Source organism: Chinchilla lanigera, unplaced genomic scaffold (genome assembly GCF_000276665.1).
Source record: "Chinchilla lanigera isolate Chin_1 unplaced genomic scaffold, ChiLan1.0 scaffold00043, whole genome shotgun sequence".
In the NCBI taxonomy this organism is placed as follows: Eukaryota; Metazoa; Chordata; class Mammalia; order Rodentia; family Chinchillidae; genus Chinchilla; species Chinchilla lanigera.
The window spans coordinates 17,109,411-17,124,158 of NW_004955444.1; the positions used below are offsets into that span (position 1 = coordinate 17,109,411).

A 14,748-nucleotide genomic window follows, 5' to 3' on the forward strand; every position below is an offset into this window, starting at 1 on the left:
TTATAGGTGTGTGCTACTGTGCCTCATGAAAAAAACTTTTTTGTTTGTGCTACCGCCTTCCTTCATTACCTCAGAATTTCTAAGTGGACATCACCTTATCTTTCTTCCTACCTTTGTCTCTCCCATTGTGCTCATAATTGTTACCCAATCGGATGGATGACTAGCACCAGTGATTTTTTTCTCTGAAATGAAGTCTTCTCAAGTGAATGTTCTGTGGAGAGACCTAATTAAGTTTAAAGAACTCACTCATTAGGGCTAGCTTGAAAAAACTAGTCTTTGAAGTTAACCACCATTTATATTGTTAGCTTCTTGCCAAAGGAGTCATGGTACCTTATAGATTGCTAAGGTTGGGGCTGGTGGACTGAGGTTCTGATTCTTTTGGTCTCCTCCACAGTGGATCAGCATCATCAGGTTGGTAGTAGCACAATAATGGTTTGACAGCTGGGGATTTCAGAGGATAATAGAGGTTCCAAAAAAATCCCCTAGAGGCTGCTATGGCTGGATAGTGCTAATATTTCACTTTCATTTACCAATACTGGTGAAAATGCAAACCACTTTCTCGATTTTCCTAAATTCTGAGACTCTTGGTGACCCCTTGCTATTCTTCCAACCACGGTGCCTTTTCTACACAGCATTCATCAAAAGAGAATACTTAGGGGTCTGGCTACCTTAGCTGTCTGCCTGTCAGGACAGGTGAAGAGGACTGCCGAGCCCTTGCTACCTACCTGTCCCTACTCCTATTCACCCCAGGTGTCCATCATCCAAGATGTGTCATTGAGGAATTTATCTGAGACAGAGCTGTGAAATAGCAGTCCTTATCCAGGGTTGAGGAATCAATGGGCTTTATTCTTTTTTCACTATTTGTGGGTCTTTTCTCAATGTTAGGATCATTAAATTGATGGTGATCAGGTAACCTGAAGTGACTTGACAATTGTTCTGCTATATTTTGCTCTCATATTTTTGAAATGTTAGCAGAAAGAGGTTTGATTACTTCTATAATAGCAAGACTTGAGAAGGAGTGTATAGCATTATTTCATAAATGTTTATTGAGTTCCTGGCTTCATGAAATGTACATCTTGCTAGAAGTACATAATAAGAAATTATTTTCTATACAGCTCATTCTTAGTGGAATAATGCTGTAAGGAAGGAGAGTACACTGCTGTGAGAGCATATTAGGAACACAGGGAAAGCTTTCTTTAGGAGATGATCTGTAAGCAGAGAACAGAAGGTAGAGGCAGGGGCTTGGGTTTTGGGGGTAATGTGGCAGCATTGAAGTTTTAGCAAAGTAGTGATATAATCAGAGTTGAAAAGGTTATTGTGACTGGTGAATAGAGCAGTAGAGTTTATGTTAAGGATGGTCATAGCCTAGGAGAAGATGATCACTTGGGTTTGGGTGATTGATCACAGTTGAGAGGCAGAAACTTGGGTGATTTGAGACAGGCTTTCACAATTTTTCATGTCATAATGCATGCAGTGCTTTTTAAAAATACCATTAAGTCCATGAGTAGAGAAAGGTGCTAAGTGGAATTGGTATCTTGGGATAGTTGTAACCTATTTGCATCAACCAGATAGAGAAACTCATCTTTAGGGATGAGTTTTTTTGGGAAAAGATCGAGAACAGATCCCATGTTTTTGGCTTAGGCAGCTGGCTTCGTGGAAGTGCTTTTGAGATACTAAGGAGTGTTATGGTTTGTGTCTGGACGTCCCCCCAAAGCCTCATGCAGTCATGGGGGGTGCTTTTCAGAGCAGAGTTTGAGACTGATTCATTGTCTAGTGCTAGCATTATGGGTATAAGTGCTACGCCCCACCCTAGGGGTGGGCAGCCTGGTACAACATAAGGGACCGGCAGAGTCTGCTCTCACACTCCTCCCTTTCTTGCTGCCTTCCGCCGCCATGAACTGTCCCTGTGCCCCGCCACCCTGCCTTGGAGCCAGCTAATCATGGACTGAAACCTCCACAAACTGTGAGCTGAATAAACCTTTCCTTGGAGTATTTTGTCTCAGCAATGAGAGAAAAGTAACTAAGACAAAGAGATAAATATATGATTTTGAAGCTCAAAAGAAGGAAAATAAATATTATTAGCCCTACAGATAGAAGACAAAGTTACCTAGGAAAGTGGCATAGGACAAAGGTTATGCTTCAGGGTCAACTAGGGGAGAATGATCTAGCAAAAGAGGCTGAAAATTAGGGTCCAGAGAGGTGATAGAAATACCAGAAAATTATGACACCACAATATTTAGAGGAAGAGAATGTTTGTGAAACAAGGTGGATCCAGCTAGGAGGTTAGGTAAGATGAAGACAAGATTTTCTGTTGAGTTTAATGACATAGAAATCACTCATGTGACCTTAGAGTGCTGCTGTCTGGAGGTCTTGTGCAGAAGCAGATAGCAGCCCATAGGTTGTACCGATGAGCGGCTGGAAAGTGGAAGCAGTGAAACAGCAGCTCTGTTGAGATCTGTACCTGTGAGGGAAAGGAGAGGCGCACGGCCGGCGAGAGAAGGCAGTGTGGCTAGTGGCACAGGAGAGGAAGGGAAAGCCGAGTGTGCAGGAGTCCGGGAGGACAGTGGCTGCAGAGTTGGGAGGAAAGCAGGGAATGTGTGCTGCTAAGCGCAGGTGTGCACTGCTGATGGCAGGCAGCTGAGACAGTTTCCTGCAGGTGGTTCTGTTTTTTCTGTGAAGGAAGTACAGCAGCTTTTTTTTTTTTTTTTCCCCGGTACCAGGAATCGAACTCACGACCTTGCGCTTGCCAGGCAGGCACTGTGCCACTGAGCTAAATCCCCAGGCCGCCCCCCCCCTTTTGTTTTTTGGTCTTTTTGAGACAGCGTCTCACTATGCAGTTCAGGCTGGCCTCAAGCTCACTTTGTAGCGCAGGCTGGCCTTAAACTCACAATGATCCTCCTGCCTCAGCCTCCCGGGTGCTGGGATTACAGGTGTGTGCCACCACGCCCAGCTTTGAAAAATATTTTTGTTTTAGTATTTTACAATATCCTGCAGTTGTTATGATGGAGACATTTTAGCAGCTTTTCAACATCTGCCTAGGAGGTTGTGCTGGTAGAACTACCAAAATATTTCACTAAAAATGAAGATGTGATTAGGAAGTTGAATTAAGTTGGGTTTAAGATAAGACCCATAGTAAGAATCTTAAGAATGAGTGTGGGGTATAGAATGGAGGAGAACATGGGCTCTGAGGATGAAGGAGTAAAGGAGAGAGAAGCCATCCTGATGGGGTTATGGCTAGAACTGAGGTGTAGAAGATGTCACTGAGTGTGTGGAGGAGGCACAGGAGGCGGTTGATAGCAGTGCAGGGTGGTGTAATTGGATGGCGTTGGCCTCAAGGATATGGCTTTGTTTGTTTTCTGTTTTAGGGGGTGAGAAATTGTCTGGGAGTTGATCAGAGCAAGAGGTGCTTTTCTCCTCCTGGAGCCTCTTAATTAGGGAGGACTTACGTAGCTATTCTATTTATTTACACGTATTAATTGTCCGTATTAATCAAGTTCAGTGTGGTTTTTCAGTGCATACACACCGCAGCGTGCACTCTCCCCTTACCCACTGCCCCTTTCCCAACCTTTTCTAATCACTATTCTACATTCAAGCTCTCTTACCTTTGCAAGGTAAAAGGAAAAATAGTGCAGTATTCCTTATTCCAAGAGAGAGGTCAGTAGCATCAGGTCACTTAGGACTTAGACAAGCAACTTCTTTCTTCCCACTCCAGACCTATAGAATCAGAAATCTGGAAAAAAGGAGCAACACCCTGTTTTGACAAAGCCTCTAGTGATTTTGATGTGTCGGGGCCACTTTCGTAAACAGTAACTGGCGAGGGTGCAGGGAAGGATGTATTTAGCGCTGACGCACGGCGGGGCTGGCGGATCCCACCTGGGAGGTTGGCTCTGTGGGCATAGGCCTTGGCTCCTGTGATCTCAAGTTACATCGGCTGATATTAATAGTCGCAGAGCACACGTGTTACAGGTTTGGTCTTTGCCTGGACCAAGAAATTGCTTTTAGTTCCAGAAGCTACTAGTAGGAATAGGAATAGTCAGGATTGATTTTAGTTGACTTTGCAAGATTAGTTGTCTTTGCTAGTGTTTTTCAAAACATCTTACTATACAAAAATTAAATTTGTTTTAAAAATTTTTTGTAAGTATTACCCATTAATTACAAAAGTGAATTCTTACCATAAGAGGTAGTTGCTTGGAATTCAGAATTAATTTTTCTTAAATAATGAGAGAGTAAGAAGTTTTCAGAAAGATTTCCCTTGATAACCCTACCCAAAATATAGGTAGGCCATTATCGTTGAGAAACTGAAGAAAGACATTTTGTCACTGTTCAACTGTCGCAAATTTCAGAAGGAAAGGGTTAGTTATAGGATGTGTAAATGTGGGTAAGATTTGTCCCTGAAGAATAACCAGAGAAGTCCGGAGAAGCTCTCTGGCTAAGGGAAACTGCAAGTTAGTGCAGCAAGAGTTGCTTCAGTTCAGCATTTGAGCACAGCTTTGTAATTTAGAATGCACCTGGACTTGCCCAGGCCGATAAAGAGGGAGACAGAGAAACCCTAGCAGCTCTGACAGTTTGGGGGACATGAAAAGAGGATTATGAAAAGAGCTATGCATTTGAACTGGGAGATTTGCACTCAGGTCCAGAGTGAGTCAATCAGTACACATTATTACTTGGGGGACTTCACATACACACGGACTGATCAAAATATACGATGAATGCTTAAATTTAAAAAAGTACTAGAGTGAAACACATCTCCACTATTCCTCTTCAAAAAACTCCTCCTCACTTTGAATATCCTTACCTGTTATCCTTGCCACTTTCTGGAACATTTCTGGAAGTCGTCTTTCATGAGTGTCTTTAGGTTTGATCAAAAATGTAGTGAATGCTGCTGCCTAGTACAGTCCACTGGAAAGAAAGGTTCATAAAAACATGAAGCTGCAGCCGCCTCCACCTTATTCATGGGGTTTTGCACCATGTGACTTCTGCTTTTCCTCCAAGTCAAAGTAGCTGTGACGTGTAAAGGTTTTGAACTGATTCACGACATCGAGGCCGCACAGCAGCACAACTAAAGACATGAGAGAATGCTTCCAGCCCCGCTTCAGAAAGTAGCAAAAGTTAGAGGGCAGATGTGTTTAAAGCAAGGGGAAGAATTTTGAGGAGGCTTAAGGAGGTGTGTCTTTAACTGTAATACATTTAAACAGAATTAAATATCTGTTGTATTTCTCGGTCACAGCACATGCATATGGTGAGTTTATGTGGTATTTGATAAGCATGGAAGTTGAAACCCAGAAATTTTCATGACTTCCTCCAAATCAAAGTTCGTGGAAAAGCTGGAAAGAATTCCAGATCTCTGAATCTGACGCCCTACTGGGCTCCCTGTCAGGTGAGAGTTGCAGCTTGGTTTCGACTGGTCTCACCAAGGGTCCCCTGTCACTCTCACTCTGTCTCCGGAAATGATAAAACAGGGTATCTGCCTGTTCTTTGTCGGATACGTGTGGTAGTGGCATGGTGCGTTGCCATAAACTAGTGTGCAGGCAGCTCTTTATTGTTGTAACAGTATAGCAAGCACTAACTGTAGTGGGACAGAGCCGGGAAGAAGGGTGTTGAGAAAATGGGCCTGTCAGAGCGAAACGCTTGTCAGTTTGTTGAGTTGCCCTTGGAGACTAGTTTTCTCCGTCCCAAATGTAGACTGCCACATATTGGTACCTTAGGTTACTGACTCCGCTCCAGAGCGTTTAAAAGTTTAATTCTTCTGTAGAACCTTAAATCGAAGTGGAAAAAAAATTAAAGATTTGCAAGCAACTTTGAAAGGTTGCTCCCTTGTTCTAGATACTACTTGCACTACATTAATCTAATATACTAATCAGAGCGCTAATGAATTCTGTGAACTGCTAATCTTAGGTCTCAGCGGAAGAAAAGCAGTATTAAAATTGGGCTGATTTTATTTCCCTTAGGAGAACATTTGGAGATATGGTTGGGGGATAATAGGAAAAAAATAAGAAATGTGGTTGTACAGTGTCTCGTTCCCTCCATGCGCGGTTTCCTAGGTCACGACTCTCACCGCTCAAGATCATTCTTTCTCCCTTTCTTCTAACTTGCCCATTACTCCTTCCCCTCCTGTTCCTCTCCTTCCTCCCTCTTCCCTCCCCCCCCCCCCGCCCCCCTCCCCACGGAAACAACTTCCCCCCGTTGCATTCCTTTTGCCTTTAGAGAAAATGTTCCTGCACTGTTAAGGCTGTGAATCATATTTCCACAGCATTAATTAATTTTTTGCCATTTATGGTTGTTTTATTCAGACTAATGGTCTTGCAGGCATTTGATTAAGATGCTGAAGGGCCACGTCAGGTTCTTTCTGGACTTAGGGCCACATTAGGACTAGTTTCAGTTTTGAATGATTTGGTGCTTAGACTGAGACATTAAAACCTGCTTCTTTGGGGAAAAAAAAATTGGTAGCACAGTTTATTCTCTTTCATTTTTCCTAGCCTAGACCTTTTAGGAATTGAAGTCAGTAGGAGATAGGACCAACTGAGAAAGGAATCCACCCCTAAGTGGAGGATGGCTGTCAGATTTGTGGAGAGTGCATTTCAGCCTGAGCGACTAGCGGCACTTGGCCATGAGGAGGAGGCCTCTAAAAATAACTGGTGAGCAGAGTGTGCAGGCAGGTCCAGTTTCAGTTCTGTGGCCCTTGGCTGGGCAGAGCTGGCCGGCAGAGCTCTGGGGGGAAGAGTGCACTGCACCCCATACCTGCCTCCAGCGTTTCGGGTTTTTTTTCTTTTAAAGTATTTAGTGTTCATGGATTGAAGGAACCAAAATGGCTGAAGATAAAGGTATCGTTTTTCTTTTTGTACTTCGCATTAACTGTGGCTTTGGGCCTACCTGACACATTTTCACCTTGTTTTCAGTTGTGCTCTGTTTGAGTATTTTTGGCTAAGTACTTTGATTGTGTATTTTGCGTTTTCTGTTTGAACTCCTAGAGGCATTCATTTTTATAGTAGATGAATTTTTTGTAGAGCAGCCTGCCATGAATCTAAGTTGGTGTGTGTCTTAATTTAGATTATCTTTTAATATACTCTACTACCAGAAATTGCATTTTACCAATTTTAATATATACACAAGCAGCCTTTTTTAGTCTTATAAGTCAGTTACCATGAATTTAAAGAATTACATGCATTCAGGTTGCATATGGAATGATAGGAAACTTAAGGGATGTATATATTAACGGGGAAATTTATTGGTTCAAGTAAAGACTTACCATATATGGAAACTGACCTACTTGCTGTGAAACAGATAAAATAATTAAAACAGACTCAAATTTTACTTTATTTAATGATGTTCCTGATTTGCTTTTTGTACGTATCTGCTTTTACTTTGTGTAAAGCTTATCTATTAGTTTAAAGCAGATTGCATTGGCTTGTTATGTTGAAAATATGTAAGGAAAGAGAGACATTTAAAGATGGCTTCTAACTCTCAGCTATCCCAGCAGCAACCGAAACTATTGAGATGAGAACAGAAGTGTCTCCATTTTGAAGATTGTTTTGAATAATTGGTTAGAATGGATTGCTCACCTAATCGAGTAAAGTGTGAGATACATACATATATGTGTGTGACTGAGTGTGATGGTGCATGCCCTGGCAGCCCAGCACTCAGAAGGCTGAGGCAGGATTGCTGTGAGTTTCAGGCCAGCCTGGACTACACTGTGAGTTCAAGGCTGGCCTGAACTGCATGGTGAGACCTTGTCTCCAAAAACCACAGACACACACACACACACACACACACACACGGAGACATATATATGACTTCTAGTTCTTCAATATTTCTCCCTTTTCCTTGAATTTTGTAATACTTACATAAAATCAGCTTTTACTTATGCTCTAGTTTTAATAGTTGCAGATTTTCAAGGAGTAACATTTTGTACCATGAAAAAATAACACTTAATGAGTTATTTGAGAATTTTTGTTTTTTAGAACATTTCAAATAGTTTGTGTGTAAATATGAAACCCTTACCATAATGCTAACTACATTTTCCAAATGATTGATCTGTAGTTCAGGTAATATTAGGCCTTTCATGTACTTGACAGAAGGGCAGGTACAGGAAAATTTCTGTTTTCCCCTTCCTCCACCAAATAAGGACAGCTTCCTGTTGTCCCTAACTCAGTCTTCATCTCGGAGAGGCTTCTTTTTGGACTCCCAGTGCTGTGCTTGCTGTCGTAGGTTTCTGTGTTTGCTAGTACCATATGGGGGGACAATTTCTTCTGTAGCTCTACAGAAGGTGATGTACTTTTCTACAGTTTGAAGGTGATGTACTTTCGATGTGACAGCGTGGGGGAAATCACACAGTCCTTCCTGTTTCCTTCATTCCAGTAACAATTCTTCTTGACCAGTTCCTGGGTGCGACAGGCTGAACATGCAGCCAGAAAATGAAATGAAGACACCCTTAGTTTTGTTCCTCTTTGAAAACAGGGATAGCTGTTAGATGTTCTTCCGGGTACCTTTATGACAAAGTACTGGTTCCAGGTTTGTGCAGGGAGGTGTAAGCCTTGTACAGGGTTTGTCTGACTATGCCTTCTTCAGTTCACTTGGGCAGAAACTGATCTGCCCTTTGGGACTGGCGCATCATATTTATAGAAGGATGTATCAGGAACATTTTTGCTCTCTATGAAATAGTTTCCCTAAAAAGGATTTCTGAAAAAAGCTCCTTTTTTATAATTTAATATCTGGTTCACTTACAGGATCAGCAAATATTTTTATTTTTCATTTATTTTATTTTATTTTTTTAAGATTAGCCAATATTAACAGTATTATGGTTGGTAATGCTAGACAATGCATCCTTTTATATGACATGATAAGGTTATAAAATATTGCTAATAATTTAATATTCGAGGTAAGTACTGTGTATCTTTTAAAGTGATAGATATACTTAATACAGCTATTTTCAATAAAATCTAAGATTGATTATATGTTTTAAATTCCTGAACATACTAAAATAATATTTTAATGTCTGTTCTAAAGATTATTCTAGAGATTATCATCTACTAAAGATTATTTTAAGGGCTACTAGGGCCTTGTCTGCAGGCCTCAATTATAAATGGCCTCTCTGCAACCACTACACATATAGTTTATATTTCTTTTTGTGCCCTGTCTAGGCCTTTCTCCTGCTAGCACTTCTGTGCTTTAACTCACTTGGGTGAGTTTGGCCCCAAAGTGTCTTCTGTGTTATTGAGTATTTGGCTTTCTCTCTCTCTCCTAAGCATCTTTCAATGTTATTAACTTGGGTAAGTGATGTTTTGCTTTTGAGAATCTTAGAAATTTTCTTCCTCCATTTCTATGTTAAGTAAAAGAGAGAAGCTGGATGCAGTGCTGCATGCTTGTAGTACTAGCTACTGGAGAGGCTGAAGCGTGAACAGCATCATTTGAACCCACAGTCCAAGGCCAGCCTGGGCAGCATAATGAGATCCTGTCTCAGACAGAACCAATAGAGAAAGAATGGAGAGTTGAACTTCAAATCCAAGATATTATTTTGTTTTATTAATTACTTCATTTTAGATTCACTGTGTTATTTTGGATATACTGTTATCCATATGTACATCTTTTAAAGCTTAATAATTGGGTAACAGGCTGAAAATGTTAAATCAATAAATAATAGGATGAATTTTATTTAGGCTTCCTGTTTTTTAGTTAATGAGTAATAATACAATAATTGGTGTCATTTACACAGTGCCTGAGATGAGAACCCCCCTTTTTACTACAGTTTTAACTTGAATTTGGTTTTCAGAAGCAGTAAATAGCCAAGGGAAGAAATTGTGAGGCATTAATTATTACGGCCTCATGTTTAGAAGTAATGGATATTCAGAAGGCATTCCTGTTGTAATTATATTTAGTATTGTGTGCAAAGGGATCTGTGTGTCTATGTTATACAGAAACAAGATGTTTTGGGGGAGTCATAGTCTTAGGAAAATGTCTTCATATTCAGAAAAATTTAGTAAATTCAATACAGCAATGCTACTGAATCTGTGGAGCTCCCTATCACCACAGATGCCTACTCATTTTTTTCTTTTAATTTTGAAAATTCTAGTGATAAAGAATCTTGTATTGTTCTTTTTATAATCTATGTGCTTGAGATACATAAAAATATTGGAAATCATCATTTTTTCTTGTCAGTGTTATGGAAATTTTTACCCAATTTTCCCTTCCCACGTCTCTGTTCAGAGAGTGAAACTGATGTGCACTTTGTTGATTTAATATGAAAAAAATTGATCTATTTCCAGCAAATATTTTAATGTATAAATTATATTTTTCTATAGCTAGCATTTATACAGATTATGTTAGAAACAAAGTCAACAGCCATATGTTATTTGGTAAAGGTACTTTCACCATATGATTATTTGGGAACTTGGCCCGTTTTGATGTGCTCATTAATATTTGAAGACTGTTAGTAACAGGAACTGATGAACTGTTTCAAGAATGAAATGTTTGTTGATTTTTGAGTATATACAAACATACATGTGCCCTCAGATTTAGTTTTTATGGCCTTTTTCAAAAAGTTGACCTAGTGATGGGTTTAAAAATGTGCATATCCTTTTAACAAGGACAATTTCATTTATTATTTCAGAAAAATATACTAGTAGTTTATTCTTGACTGGAGCCAATGGAAGCTACTACTAATATATTTAGAACTGGACTTCGAAGTCAAAGGCAGGTTCTGGTTTAGAGTTGGTAGAGTTTTGTCAAATCATTACATTGGTCCACTTGGTACAAGGGACGTCAGGATTGTAGAGTTCAGGGAGTATTTCTGCTTCTGTCCAACTCGCTGGTGACACTGAGTAAATCCTTTTATCATCTTTAAAACAGATATTTGATTATTCCTGTCTTACCCTGTGGTTTTCAACCAAACACTGCCCCGAGTAGGACATACGTGGAAGAGAGTGTGTGTGTGTGTGTGTGTGTGTGTGTGTGTGTGTGTTAGTTATTTTTTTGCCATAAGCTCAGGGACTTGCCTGCCTGTGGGTCCTGGGGGACCCAGGGCTGTCAGATGTCTCCCAGTGTGAGGAACAGTTGTTAGGATGAGCACTGCCCTGCTTAGACATCCAGAAATACCTCCTGCAGAAAGAAGGACAGGAGACTGTGAGGAGCATGGGCAACCGTGCACAGAACGCACTCCACAGAGAGTGCACGTGCTGCACGGATAGGGCCAGTGCCCTGCTTTTCTAGCTGGTTGATAAACTTTTCCTTTTTCTCTGGCATTTTGAAGTACAATATAACCTTTTTACTTATTTATTAATGTTTAACTTATATGTATTACATTCCTTTTTAAGAGACATTTGAGGATGGTTTTTTTCTGTTGTTGCTTGTTTGTTTTTTGTTTTTCTTCCGGTACCGGGAATTGAACTCACAACCTTGCATTTGCCAGGCAGGCGCAGTGCTGCTGAGCTAAATCCCCGGCCCCTGAGGATGATTTTTTAAATAAAAATGTTAACTTTTTTCTGTAGCTATCAGTCTAGTTAGGGGACATTCTTTTATTTTTGACCATCTGAAGTGCATTTCCAGAAGCACATAGGATGTGTTAAACATATCAGGAGTGATGAATGACACTAGGTGGGCAGCAGTTTACAGAGCCGTTTCCTGGAGTGAGGTCAGCTTGAAGCCACCTTTTCCTGCTTCTGCTAGCCCGGTCCCAGTGGATCTTGTCAGAGACAGGGACATGGTACGCCATCCTGCTTTTCTTTACATGCAAGTGGTTTGATAACGAACTTGGAAAGAATGTTTGTTACACTAAATATAATTTTTAATAAATCATTAACCTTCATTTTCCATTACTCTTTTTTTTAAGACACGGTCTCGCAGTGTGGTTCAGGCTGGCCTGGAGCTCACTGTGTAGCCCAGGCTGGCCTCAGCCTCCTGAGTGCTGGGATCTTAGGCGTGCACCACCACATCCAGCTTCTTCCATTACTTCAAAATTGGGGTTTTATGAACATGGCATTGGGTCTAAGCAGAAACTTTTCTGGTTTCAAAATCTTTGTGTTGCATGATTTTAGAACTTAAATGAAAACTATTTTTGAAATAATCTGTGAAATTATTGGAGAAACAGTTCAGTGTGGAAGGAGTTCAGTGCAGCATTTCTTAGTTGATGACATTTGACATTTATTTCTAAACAGAGACAAAGCACGGCGGACACAAGAATGGGAGGAAAGGAGGGCTCTCGGGCAGCTCCTTCTTCACCTGGTTTATGGTCGTTGCCCTGCTGGGAGTCTGGACCTCAGTAGCAGTCGTCTGGTTTGATCTTGTTGATTATGAGGAAGTTCTAGGTAAGAATTCGATATGATTTCTTACATGAATTGGTAAGAGGGTAAGTGACATCCCTTAATACTATCAAGTTTTGCTATCACCTTTTTGATATTGTTACTATACTTTCATAGCCTACCAGTAGTTCTCAGCAAGGTAGAAGCAAAATGTGGTGCTTCCAGGGTTACCTTGAAGGAGTGCCTTTTGCACTTTGAATATGACCTATAACAACAGAAAAGGTTTTATAATATATGTATAACCCACAGCTTTATATTATATGCACAACACACAGAAGTTTTATCAGAATTTTTGTCAAACTCCTTCTCCTACGTGCTGTACTCTGTGTTTTTATCAAATTTTGTTATGTTACGAATTTAAAAAATTTTTGTTCATGAACCGTTGGGTTTAAAGACCCACTAGTACAGCATAACCACATAAAATTTTGGTTCATGAACCGTTGGGTTTAAAGACCCACTAGTACAACATAACCACAGTTTACAAAACCCCTTTTTAGAGAGAATTTTCAAAGCAAGCCCACCTGTGTCTCTCATGGGGTGTTTGTACGTGGCCTGTGGGTATGACTGTGTGTGCATGGGTGGGTGTGTCTCTGAGCTGTTCTGAGGGAATTGCTATTTCTTAGTACCCTGTTTCTGTACCCTTTCCCATTTTCCTCTACTAATTGCAGTTTTTCTTATTTTTATGCTTATGATTATCAATTTTATTTTTTAAAATTTGAGATAAAATTCAGTTGTATACAATTCAATATTGTAAATATTTAAAAACACAATTCATGGAGTTTTAGTGTATTCGTCACTTTGTGCAACCATCACGATTATCTAGTTTCTGGATGTTTCCATTGTTTCCCTCCCTCAATATATCTAACCCCCCCTTTCCTTTTGACAAACACTAGTCTACATTTTTTGTGTGGTTTTGCTTATTTTGAACATTGCAAATAGTACATAGAATCACACAGTGAATGACCTTCTGTGTTTTGCGTTTTGTACTTACCGTGATCATATTTTCAGGATTTAGGGCTCACTCCAATTTATGGTTAAATAATATTCCATTATATGGGTATGTCTCAGTGTGCTCATTCATTCATCACCGGTGGGCGTTTGGGTTGCTGCTGCTTTTTGGCTATTGTGAGTGATAGTCCAGTGAAGGGTGTGCACCTGTCCCGGGAAAAATCTACACTCCTCAGTAGATTCCTGCTTTCACTGACTTACAGTGAAAGCTATATTGCTAGGGAATGCATGAAGAAGACATTTAAAATATTTGTACCGTTAAGCACGAGTAACAATTCTCATGTTTTTACATGCATGCAGCGAAAGCAAAGGACTTCCGTTATAACTTATCAGAGGTACTTCAAGGTAGGCTATTGGAGATGCATTTACTGTAAGTGTATTTGCATGAGTCTCTCAAACATCAGCTTTAATCTACTAGTCATTAACTGCAATATGGAATGTAAATAGGACCAGTTTCCCCTTGTGAATTTGTTAGGAAATGTAGTATTTTCTAACTTTTAAATGTCATTTGAGCTCTATTCTGTGTGTAATCTGGATTCACAGATGAGTGCTTTTCATTTTCTTGGCAATAGAAATAATACCTTCATCTCTCCATGGTTGTTATCATTTTTAATGTATGTGTGATTAAATCAGACTTCTGCGTAGCCCATTAACTGTTTTTCTAAGTAGAGCCAGGCTCTGGGAAAATCAAGATGGGTCGTATCTGCTCTGTGCCAAAATTTCTGTTTGCTCTTATGCAGTCTTTTAAAGTGCTTTGAATTAAAGAAATGGAAATAGTATTGCCAGTTGTTTTTTAGCACTGATGTCGAATTTGTGAATATTGTTTAAAGATTATTGCCCATTATGATGTTTCTTCATAGTCCCTGTGCAGTGATAGCTCATAGCCATGTTGACTTTAGAATGCTTTGTAGGAAATTGACTGTTAAACTCATTGGGAATGCTAAACATAGTAGTCCCCCTGATGTGAATTCGTTAAGACCTTAAAAATATGTATGCTCTTCTTTTGGTGATGTTTTCTTAGTGGATCTGTTTTAACCCTTTCTTTTCTTTAGTAATAGATGGCCAATGCTAATTAGTTTTTAAGTAGGATAACTTAAGTTTTTCTTCGTAATTTCAGGAAGCTTCCAATTTTATATACTGTATTTCCATAATATATTTTTCTTTAAGTTTGATTCATGATAATTTGCTTGTAATTATTGTAAAATGTAACATTTTCCATCTACTTTTAGTACTTAGTCCCTGTGTTGGCTTATTTACATGTATACACATTTAGTCTTTACTAAATGTGTACATACGCTTACTTAGTCTTTATTTGAGGCTTGGTTCATACTTCTTTTGCTTCAGAGTTTGATGGTGTGACAGAATTTCACTAGAAACATTAAATTTTATGAAACAATTAGAATTGGGTCAGTATTAATTCTTGTGCTTTTTTTTTTTTTTTTTTTTTTTT

General features: G+C 39.6%; 1 protein-coding gene across 2 annotated transcripts in view; it reads left to right on the forward strand.

The window, feature by feature from the left end:
- Positions 1-6,649: 6,649 nt before the first annotated feature.
- Positions 6,650-14,748, forward strand: part of Asph (aspartate beta-hydroxylase) — a gene marked incomplete in the record, with an annotated part of 204,907 nt that continues 196,808 nt past the window's right edge. The window contains 3 exon segments of one of the 2 annotated variants that reach the window (XM_013518174.1): positions 6,650-6,821; positions 12,147-12,296; positions 13,599-13,643. In XM_013518174.1, coding sequence (XP_013373628.1) covers positions 6,806-6,821; positions 12,147-12,296; positions 13,599-13,643 — 211 coding nt within the window. 2 annotated transcript variants of the gene reach the window in all.